Genomic DNA, 10,633 nt, shown 5'->3' on the forward strand with positions numbered 1-10,633 from the left:
CGAGGGTGTTAATCCTTCCTCGTGCGTAATCGACTCCCGAACCTATTTTTTTTCCAAATTTCGTAGACCAAAAAATATTGTTTTAGTAAATCAAATCTTTTATTAAAACTTACTAAAATGATCAAATTACGAGGTGACCCAATCACACCTCACAAAAATAATTGGTGGCGACTCCATCTTCTTTTTCAAAATATAAGTCGATCTTTCAAAAAAAGGGGTTTCGACAGCTTGGCAACTTCGTTGGGGAAAAATATAATAGAGTCAAGCCACGAGTTGATTACTTTTTGGTCTTTTAGTCGAAAATTGATAATTTGGTTTAAATTTACGATTCCTTTATTGCATTTCATCCCTCATGTTTTGATATCTCGGGTTGTATAGTGATCAAGTATATCTGTTTTATTGGTTCAAAATTTCTTTTTGTGTGTTTTCTGCATATTGCATTTGCATAATCATTCGATTTTGCTTTTTTAAATTGGAGTGAGAAATTATTCCTTCGTGAGGTCTACACCTCCGTGTAGGATAGTGGATCACTTTCGGGATACATCCGTACCTATGTATTCGTGAGATCTTCATCTTCATATAGCCATAGGGAAATGTACTCCCCTAAACTGAACTCAGTCCATATGAGCCTATAATGGGTGAGGATCGAGGAATCTATTGGTTCAGGTACCCTTACTTTAGAACTGAACTGCATATAATAAGCCCTAAGAACCTACCTTAGATAGAACCATACCGAACCTTAGTGGTCACCCGAATAGGTGCTCTATTTATTATTGCTTGCTTACTTTAGCTTTGCATGAAATATACTAGCTTGTTTCATTTTGTTTTGATTGTGATTGCATTGCATTTGCATCATAAAAAGGATGTTGATTCACATTCGGATGCTAAATAGAAAGCTTGTCATGGAAAATGGGTTTCTTGATAAAGTGGAAGACGACCGCGCGAATATTGTCCGAGAAAAGGCAACAAGAGAAAGGTGACAGCCTGCGAGAGGGACAGCTTAGAGATATGGACCACATTATGGGTGAAGCTTTGGTCCGATTAAAAGAAGTGGCTGACCACTCGCAAACCCCAGAAGTTCAAAGCTTGAAATATGAATCGAAGTCAGATCGAAGCTGAGAATTGGCTTTGTTTCTTAGGAAAGTTAAGGTTTTGAATATGAAGGCAAGGTCGTATATGTATCTGCTTTATGTAAAGAAACTTATTTTCTAGTAAAATGTTTCTAATGAAATTGAACTAGAATCAACACTTTTTTGCATGCATCTTTTTCATTCATTAACATTACATTTCATTGCATGCAATAAGTTTCATAAAATCCAAAAGTGCGTCGAGTTTAGAACTCTAGTACAGAGCCTGATGAATAATAAAAAGTTGGAATTTTTTGAAGATATCGAAGGTTCAGAAAGGAAAGATGTTTGTACCTTCGAAGTAGGAACTAAAAAAAACTATCAGGAATTTGTTCCTACATCCTCGAAGGTGTCCTGAACAAGTGGATTGTGGAGGAGATTCCTGTAGTTTTTAGGACCATTTCAAAGTAATATTCAGAACACGCATGTTACTTTAAGCCTGGGAGCAATAGGAATCCTTTTGTGAAAAAGGCACATGTCCACTATTTTTATATCAATAAAAAAATGCATCTTTGTGTCCCACTTGACAAATATTTTTCTATTTTTTTATTTCATTCATACTCATACCACACAGATAATTATTCTTAGATTCATTTGTTCTTTGGGTCTTCCTTCGTTCCTATAACAGATTGCCAAATATCAATGATATGAGCGACTCTGCTACTGACTTAGAATTCCCTTTCGAGCAAGATATCTGTCTAGAGGAACCTTTGGACTTTGAAGATAAGCGAGATTGTAACTTGTCTCTTAATTTTTTAAAGATCGTAAAGCAAGATGAGAAACAGATTCTACCTCATAAAGAGTCAGTAGAAATTGTGAGCTTATGAGACAAAAAAGAGGTGAAAATCGGAGTTTGCATCACCGCAAAGACAAAGCGAGACCTCATTGAGTTACTCTAAGAATTCAAAAATGTCTTCGGATGGTCGTATCAAGATATGCCTAGGTTAAGTACTGATATCGTGGTACACTGGCTCCCAATAAAAGAAGAATGCAAGCCAGTTCAACAGACACTCTAAAGGATGAGGCCCGACGTTCTGTTAAAAATAAAAGAAAAGGTCAAGAAGTAATTTGACGATAGTTTCCTACAAGTGGTTAAATACTCAGAATGGGTAGCTAATATTGTCCCCGTCCCTAAAAAAGATGGGAAGGTATGAATGTGTGTAGACTACAAGGATTTAAACAAAGCTAGCCTAAAAGATAATTTCTCATTTCCTCACATTGACACCTTAGTGGACAACACGACAGGTTACTCATTGTTCTCCTTCATGGATGGTTTCTCGGGATACAACCAGATAAAGATGCATCCTGAAGACATAGAGAAGACCATATTCGTAACTACGTGATGAATATTTTGCATTAAAATTATGCCATTTGGACTAAAAAATACAGGATCGACATATCAAAAAGCGATGGTAACTTTGTATCATGATATGGTCGAGGTTTATCTCGACGATATGATTATGAAGTCCCGAACAGAAAATGATCATGTACAAGTTTTTAGAAAATTATTCTTGATATTGAGAAAATTCCTACTAAAGCTTAATCTAGGAAAATGTACCTTCAGGGCTAGGTCAAGAAAATTGCTAAGATTCGTAGTTAGCGAAAAGAGGATTGAGATTGACCCAGACAAAGTCAAGGCTATATAGGAGTTACCTCTGTCGCGTACTCAAAAGGAGGTCCAGGATTCCTTAAGGATATTAAATTACATCGTTAGGTTTATTTCACAATTAACCGAAATATGCGACCCCATATTCCGTCTCCTTAAGAAACATAATCCAGGTGTATGGGATGAGGAATGTCAGAAAAATTTTGACAAGGTTAAACATTACCTATCCAATGCCCCAGTGCTGATGCCTCCTAGCCTAGATAAGCCGCTGATACTGTACTTGATAGTATTCAGGAATTCCATGAGAAGCGTGCTTGGTTAGCATGATGAGTCAAGGGGAAAAGAAAGAGCGATATACTATCTCAGTAAGAAATTCAATAAATGTGAGACAAGATATTCGCCAATCAAGAAGTTGTGTTGCGCTTTGATCTGGACAGCCTGAAGATTGAGACAGGACATGTTGTACCATACAACTTGGCTCATCTCAAAACTGGACCCTCTAAAGTACATGATGGAGTCGACTGCTTTGAATGGAAGAATGGCTCGGTGGCAAATACTGCTTTCCAAATTTGATATAGTCTACGTGAATCAGAAGCTATAAAAGGGAGCGCAATAGTAGATTTTCTGACCCGTAAATCTCTAGAAGATTATGAGCCTTTGAACTTTGATTTCTCAAATGAAGATCTAATGTATGTTGCAACCACTGAAGAAGACTCTCAAAAAGGTTATCCTTGGAAGCTAAACTTCGACGGAGCCTCAAACGCTGTGGGTAACGGAACTGGGGCAGTCCTGATATCCCCAAATGGAGATCATTTTCCATTCACTAGTAAATTGGATTTTAATTGCACGAACAATATGGTAGAATACGAAGCATGCATCATGGGTACCCGTGCAAACATAGAACGCAAGATCAAAGTACTAGAAGTATATGGGGATTCTGCACTAGTGATCTATCAATTCAAAGGTGAATGGGAGACGAGAGACCCTAAATTGATCAATTATAAGGCTGGTTCTTGAGTTAATTGAGGAGTTTAATGACATCACCTTCCGCTACCTCCCGCGAGATGAAAACTAGATGGTTGACGCCTTGGCTACTTTAGCTTTCATGATCAAAATGAACAAATAAGAGGATGTAAAACCTATTCAGATGAGTATTTATGAGGCTCTAGACCATTGTTACAACATCAAGGAAGAAGAAAAGGATGACCACCCTTGGTACCATAATATACTGAGATACGTAAAGAACAGTAAATACCTTGATCAGGCAACCCAAAATGATAAAAGGACGCTGATGAGACTGGCCAATGACTATGTCTTAGATGGGGAGATCCTGTATAAAAGAAGAAAAAATCAGGTGCTACTAAGATGTGTGGACGCCATTGAGGCCAAGAAGATTTTGGAAGACGTCCATGAGGGCGTCTGCAGAACGCATGCTAATGGTTTTACAATGGTTAGGCAAATCATAAGGTTAAGATATTATTGGTCCACCATGGAATGGGATTGTATCAGTTATGCCAATAAATGCTATAAGTGTCAATTTTATGGAGACAAAATTTATGTGCCTTCTTCACCTTTTCATATTATGACTTCTCTATGGTTTTTTTTTTCCATGTGGGACATGAATGTCATTGGGTCGATCTCGCTGAAAGCTTCTAATGTGCATCAGTTTATTTTCGTAGTCATTGATTACTTCACGAAGTGGGTAGAGGTCGCTTCATATGCCAACTTTACAAAGTCGGCAGTTAGCAAATTCTTGAAGAAAGAGATCATATGTCAGTAGGGATGCCAGAAAGGATCACATCTAACAATGCATTGAATTTAAACAACAGCACGATATCAAAAATCTGTAGTTAGTTCAAAATGAAATACCACAACTCGTTATTACTATTATTATTATTATTATTATTATTTACTTTGTTTTGATTATTTATATTAGAATTAGAATAGTAATTGCATATATTATGTTATTTATTTATTTATCTATTTATTATGTTTTACCTTTTTTATATTTAAAAATTATGATATTTATATTTTCTCTATTCGTACACTTGTTTTTTTGTATTATAATCATTATTATTTATTTTTCCTATTATTATTTAAATAGTATTAGAATTTGTAACTATAATATGATTATTGCCATTTTTTATTTGTTATTTTATTATTATAGATATATCATCATCATTTATTAGTATGATTTTTTATTTTTTTTCTTTTTTTTCTTTTTTTGTATATCATCATTTCGTTTATGCACGCTATTATTTTATTATTGCTACAACCATGTCACGAACCGTGTTCAAATATATTTACTCGTTTCTATACTATACCGAATAAATTAAATACACGTCATTTCAAATGTTACTTTTTTTTCGCGCAATGCATAAAAAGGGAATTTTTTAAACCGAAGTAAATGTTCGTTATTTTAGAATTAGAAAAAATAGTGTTCCTAACTCACATAATATGACTTCCTTCTAAAACCGAGATATGAATATTTACTTTAAAATAAAAAATAAGAGTTAAGTAATGATCAATCAGCATTTATTCTCGTTCTCGAGGATTTAAGGCATTGTGTCCTAACTTATGGAACATGATCCTTCCTTCTCGATTAACTTGAAATAAGCATTCTTCATGAAATTTGGTTTAGTTAAGTAAGGTTTTAATAAGGGATCGTATTTTAAACTCCCTTCAAATTTTCAATTCTCGGCATTAAGACATCAAGTAATCAACTAGGTACTAATTCTGGGCGTCACGAGGTTGCTAATCCTTCCTCGTGCGTAATCGACTCCCAAACCTATTTTTTTCAAATTTCGTAGACCAAAATTCATTATTTTAGTAAATCGAATATTTTATTAAAACGATCAAATTACGAGGTAAAACAATCACACCTCACAAAAATAATTGGTGGCGATTTTCAAAATATAAGTCTATCTTTTAGAAAAAAGGGGTTTTGACAATAATAAAAAGGGTATTTTAAATTAAACTAATATATTAATCTTAACCGTTGATTTAATTTTGATTAAAGGGTTATATATATTTGATTATTAAAGTAGCTAGGAGCTCCATGTATTGTAGGAACAAGATTTCATTTTGACATATTTAATTTTTTTAATTTAATTTGAATAATTTTATTTGATTCGTCTTAAAAATTTAATTTGAATTAAGATAATAAAATAAGACTCGTCAACTCAAAATTTTTCACTCGTTTCAATCAAACGCTCACCTACTCAATAGAGCTGGAAGATGGCTTACAAGTTAAAACTCTCACCAGGTTCTAAAGTCAACTGAACTTTTCACGTATCTCAGTTGAAGAAGCATATATCGGGAAACAACCTTCTAATAGCAACTACCTACCCTAGGCACTGATGGAACCATGGTGAAGGAACCGAGTCAGATTTTGGGACGGCAGGCAATAAAGCAGTGACTCGAGTTCTTGCACAGTGGACTAATGCTTTTACAGAGGATGCTACTTGGGAGGTTTTACATGAATTGCAACATAGGTTTCCTTGAGGACAAGGGTTGGTCAAACAAAAGGGTATTAATGCAGGCTTTTTCTTAGAAAGGAGTTTTAAGTAATATTACTACTGTAGGTCACTGTTGTGGCATTTTTTGTATTTTCTCGAGAAGTATGTTGATTGAAAGAACGTGGAAATATAGTCAAATATTATACGATGCAACTGCAATGCTGAATGGACAAAGGAATATTCACACTTTTCTCCTGCTACGTTCTCTTTCAATTCTCTACTAATTTTATTTCTTTTTTAAAATTGAGCTTGAATCCAGAAATCCTTCGCAAAACCTTAACGTCATCCATCTAAAATTATTAATAAACTCTTTACCTTCAACACATAAATATTTTCTTTTTTTTCATCATTCTTTCAAGTTGGCGCTTAAAATCTTAACATTCCATATTTTGTTTCAGTGATTTCAACCTTTAGGTAAAAGCTTTAGATTGCAAAATATGATATATACTGAAACATGATTTTCTTTGATGTTTTCAAGAGAGTGGTTGGGAGGGAGAAAACGCTAGAATCATAAGCAAGATTATAATTTTTTTTTTTGAAAGAAAGAGACAAAAATCAATGTGATTCGAAAGGGATATTAGCATAGCAATTTGTAGAGATTGTCGAAAAATTGTTGGGTTTTTTTTTTTCGAGCAGTGATTATGATTTATGAGTTTATGTTTTGAGATTTAAAGATGATGGTTTGAATAAAGTTTTTAAATTTTATATATAAATTATCATGTATTTTAGATTTAGTGTCTATGTTATATAACATTAACTCCTTTAGGCCAAATTGTATTTCATATGATTTTCCCCCTTAAGCCATAATGTCATATTTTATATTAAGAAAGTAAATTTCATTTTTTAATTATATAGCTTTAATAATAATCAAATATTAATATATGATGGGTTTTAAAAGACTAAACTTATAAACTCAATATGGACTTTAAAGCTGAATTCTAAGATTAATTGATTTAGCTCATGCTCATGCTCATACTCATACATATTAGGTTAGTGATTTTCTTGTATTTTGATTTGTATATTTTACTAAGAAATTATCTTCCTCTGATAAGGTACCAACATTGCCGAGAGAAAAATAAAGGAGTTTGAGGCCGAGACTGAGAGCACAGAGTAAAAAAAATACAAATTATCTTCCTCTCAGCTCCTTACTCGAAAGACCTATTGAGAATTTTCAACAGGTTCTATCATTGATGAATTTAAGCTTATGAAAATGTAGAACGTGCAATTTAGGATATCTAGTATTGAAAAATAAGACTAAAGCTAAGTTTTTTTAATTTAATTTTTGAAATTATAATAATATTTATGAATTTTTTAGTATAATATTAATATTGCATATTGCAAAGTAGTGTTTATTTTTATATAGTGTGATTTTTTTTAAAAAAAAATTTATAATTAAATTATTCATACTTTTTAAAAAATATTAAATTAATTTATTTGATAAGAAAAAAAATTAGTGAAGAAGAATTGATATTTATTTTGGTTAAAAAAGAAGTCATTCTGAATCCATTCCTAAATTTCAGAAAGTTGTCGGGTTGTTTATAAATTTCTAGAGCAATTTTGGAGCAAAAAAGTGTTCTAAGGTCTTAAAATGCTAGATTGATTATAGGCGTAATCTATTTGATTTGGCGCCTAAAATTTGGAAAAAACCGGTTAGCTGGGCATGAATTTTTTAATTATATATTATAAGGACGGTGGTTGCACCTCTTAACAGTGTTAGTTATAATGTTTAAACTTGTGTTCTTTCATATTAATGGATTATTCTCTCATAGAGTTTACATTTTTTTATTCTTATAGGCTTCGAGAACAAATTTCTCATTTTTTTTTTTAAATGTATTTAGGAGTTTTGATACGTTATGGAATTCTATTAATTTCACCATCTATATTTGCTATGTGTGAGTCTCTCTCACATTATGTGCTTTATTTTTTATGGTTTTGTTTGGTTTTTTGGGAATTTATTTGTCTTTGGTTTCATCTTTTAATCACTATGTATTATATTTGTTGATTAATATTGTAGTTGGACAAATATATATTTGTATTTGTATTTGTATTTACAATTTGTAAAAAATAGAGATTTCAATTTTTAGATTTAGATTTAGATTTTTTTTTAAAATAAAACTATATATTTTTAGAATTTTAGAAAATTTTTAAATATTTTCATTAATTTTAAATTTATTTATATTTTTAAAATTTTCATAATAAGTTTAGGTGATGATATATGGCAATTTTATCACATGATATATTCTTAAATAGTTAAATCATAAAAAGTTAAAACTGTTAAAAGAAAAGGTAAACTACTTAATTGGTCACTTGACTTTTAGGATACTTTTATTTTAGTCATCCAATTATTAAATCTTTAACAGTGATTGACTGTATACGTCATATCATGTTTACACTTTCATTTTGATCTCTCAACTTTCAAGTTGCTTTCATTTTAGTTACCTAAAAAGGATAATTTTTTTTAAGTATTAATCAGGATAAAAACACATTAAAAATTAAAGTTAAAAATAGTAAAAATTAAAATAATGCATGGTATATGAAATAGAGAGAATGAAATGCATATTTATTTATTTTAATAAAAACACCCTTTTAGATATTTTAATTGTGAGAAGAACACTAACATCTGGATTTTGAAATGACAGCAAACCCGTTACCCAAAATGAAAGAGAAAGAAAAGAAGTGCTCCCACAAAAAAGAACCCGAAAACAAAGGCCTTTAAATAAAAATGAAAGTGAGTAAAAAGTGGATAGATACATACCTACCAAATCCAGCCCCATCTGCCTCTCCTCTCCTCTCCTCTCCTCTATCCTACCAACTTGGTCAAATCCCACCTCTCCTCCAAAACTATAATCTACACTTTTTTAAATCAATATTTTAAACAAAATTACGAGTTATAATAACAGCACAATATAGACTATATATTGGCCCTGGGAACCCACCTTTCTCTCTCCCCTCCCTCCCTATAATAAATCCTCCCTTCACACTTCCTTTCCCAAAAAAACAAGCTCCCCTTTTCTTTCAAATAATTATTGCATCCGTCCTTTCCCTTCAAACAAAACACCCCCTACATATATGCATATCCCAAAGTTGTTCTCTTAATCGGAATTATCATGGGACGATCACCCTGTTGTGAAAAGGCACATACCAATAAAGGTACCTGGACCAAAGAGGAAGACCAACGCCTCATTGACTACATCCGTCTCCGCGGTGAAGGTTGCTGGCGTTCCCTCCCCAAAGCTGCTGGTACTAATATTAACCCAATAATCCCAAATCTTTCTTCTCTCTCTCTCTCTTTTTTGCTTCTTTTAGTAATTTGGGTTCTTGAATTATATATGCAGGACTGCTTAGGTGTGGTAAGAGTTGCAGGTTAAGATGGATAAACTACTTGAGGCCTGATCTTAAGAGAGGAAATTTCAGTGAAGCTGAGGATGAACTTATCATTAAACTCCACAGTTTACTTGGAAACAAGTGAGACTTCTTATTCTTCTTTCACGAAATTAAGCAACTTTTGCATTTCTTTTTTTTTCTGACAGATTGAATCTCTAATGGCAGATGGTCTTTAATAGCTGCGAGATTACCGGGAAGAACTGACAACGAGATCAAGAACTACTGGAACACGCACATCAAAAGGAAGCTTATAAGCAGAGGAATCGATCCACAAAATCATGGTCCACTCAATCAACCCACCAACACCAATAAATCCACTGAATTGGATTTCAGGAACGTACCTAAAGCTTCAAAATCCAACTTTGCTCCAAACCCATCTCGGGATTTCAATTTCAATGAATTTCAAGTTAAGGCCAAAGCAGAATCCATTGAAGAAGGAAACTCTAGCAGCAGTGGAATGACTACTGATGAAGAACAACAACAACAACAACAACAGGAGGACAAGTATGCAGGTAATAGTCAAGAGTTAGATTTGGAGCTATCAATTGGGATTAGTTCATCCGGAAAGAACAACAACTCAACCGGGGTTTCAACTGCTAACTCAGCCGAATCCAAACCGCTGTTAGACAAAAGCAATTTCCAGTTTCTTGGACAGGCTATGGCGGCTAAAGCAGTCTGTTTGTGTTGGCAGTTAGGGTTCGGAACAAGTGAAATTTGCAGGAACTGTCAAAAGTACAAATGGGTTTAATACATATTGTTGACCTTGGGATTCATATAGTGCTCAATATGATTCTATTTTTCTTGTTTTGAGAAAAAGGTAGACATGAATGCTTAATTTACTAACCCAAGCTAAATTACAAACACAAGATGTTTGCTATGCTTTATTATTGAATTTGTTGAAGGAAAAAGAAATTTCAAATTACACTATATCCAATTTGATAATAATAATAATAATAAAGCTCCCATAACATTTAAAAATTTCCTTGAATTTTATAAAA

The 10,633-nt window shown here is 32.9% G+C and overlaps 1 protein-coding gene across 1 annotated transcript; it reads left to right on the forward strand.

Moving 5' to 3' along the window:
* The first annotated feature begins 8,997 nt into the window (after positions 1-8,997).
* LOC107957492 (transcription factor MYB8) lies at positions 8,998-10,408 on the forward strand. Its single transcript, XM_016893001.2, has 3 exons — positions 8,998-9,491; positions 9,587-9,716; positions 9,801-10,408. The coding sequence occupies exons 1-3, from the start codon at positions 9,359-9,361 to the stop codon at positions 10,381-10,383; spliced, it is 846 nt and encodes a 281-aa protein (XP_016748490.1). The 5' UTR covers positions 8,998-9,358; the 3' UTR covers positions 10,384-10,408.
* The last annotated feature ends 225 nt before the right edge of the window (positions 10,409-10,633 follow it).

The sequence above is a fragment of the Gossypium hirsutum genome, chromosome A05 (assembly GCF_007990345.1).
Source record: "Gossypium hirsutum isolate 1008001.06 chromosome A05, Gossypium_hirsutum_v2.1, whole genome shotgun sequence".
Classification (NCBI taxonomy): domain Eukaryota; kingdom Viridiplantae; phylum Streptophyta; class Magnoliopsida; order Malvales; family Malvaceae; genus Gossypium; species Gossypium hirsutum.

Bases quoted from the DNA above. Each gene is read 5' to 3' on its own strand.
- LOC107957492 (XM_016893001.2), top strand. From the start codon at position 9,359: ATGGGACGATCACCCTGTTGTGAAAAGGCACATACCAATAAAGGTACC. The intron at 9,492-9,586 runs GTACTAATATTA...TTATATATGCAG, and splicing joins TTCCCTCCCCAAAGCTGCTG to GACTGCTTAGGTGTGGTAAG. The intron at 9,717-9,800 runs GTGAGACTTCTT...CTCTAATGGCAG, and splicing joins CACAGTTTACTTGGAAACAA to ATGGTCTTTAATAGCTGCGA.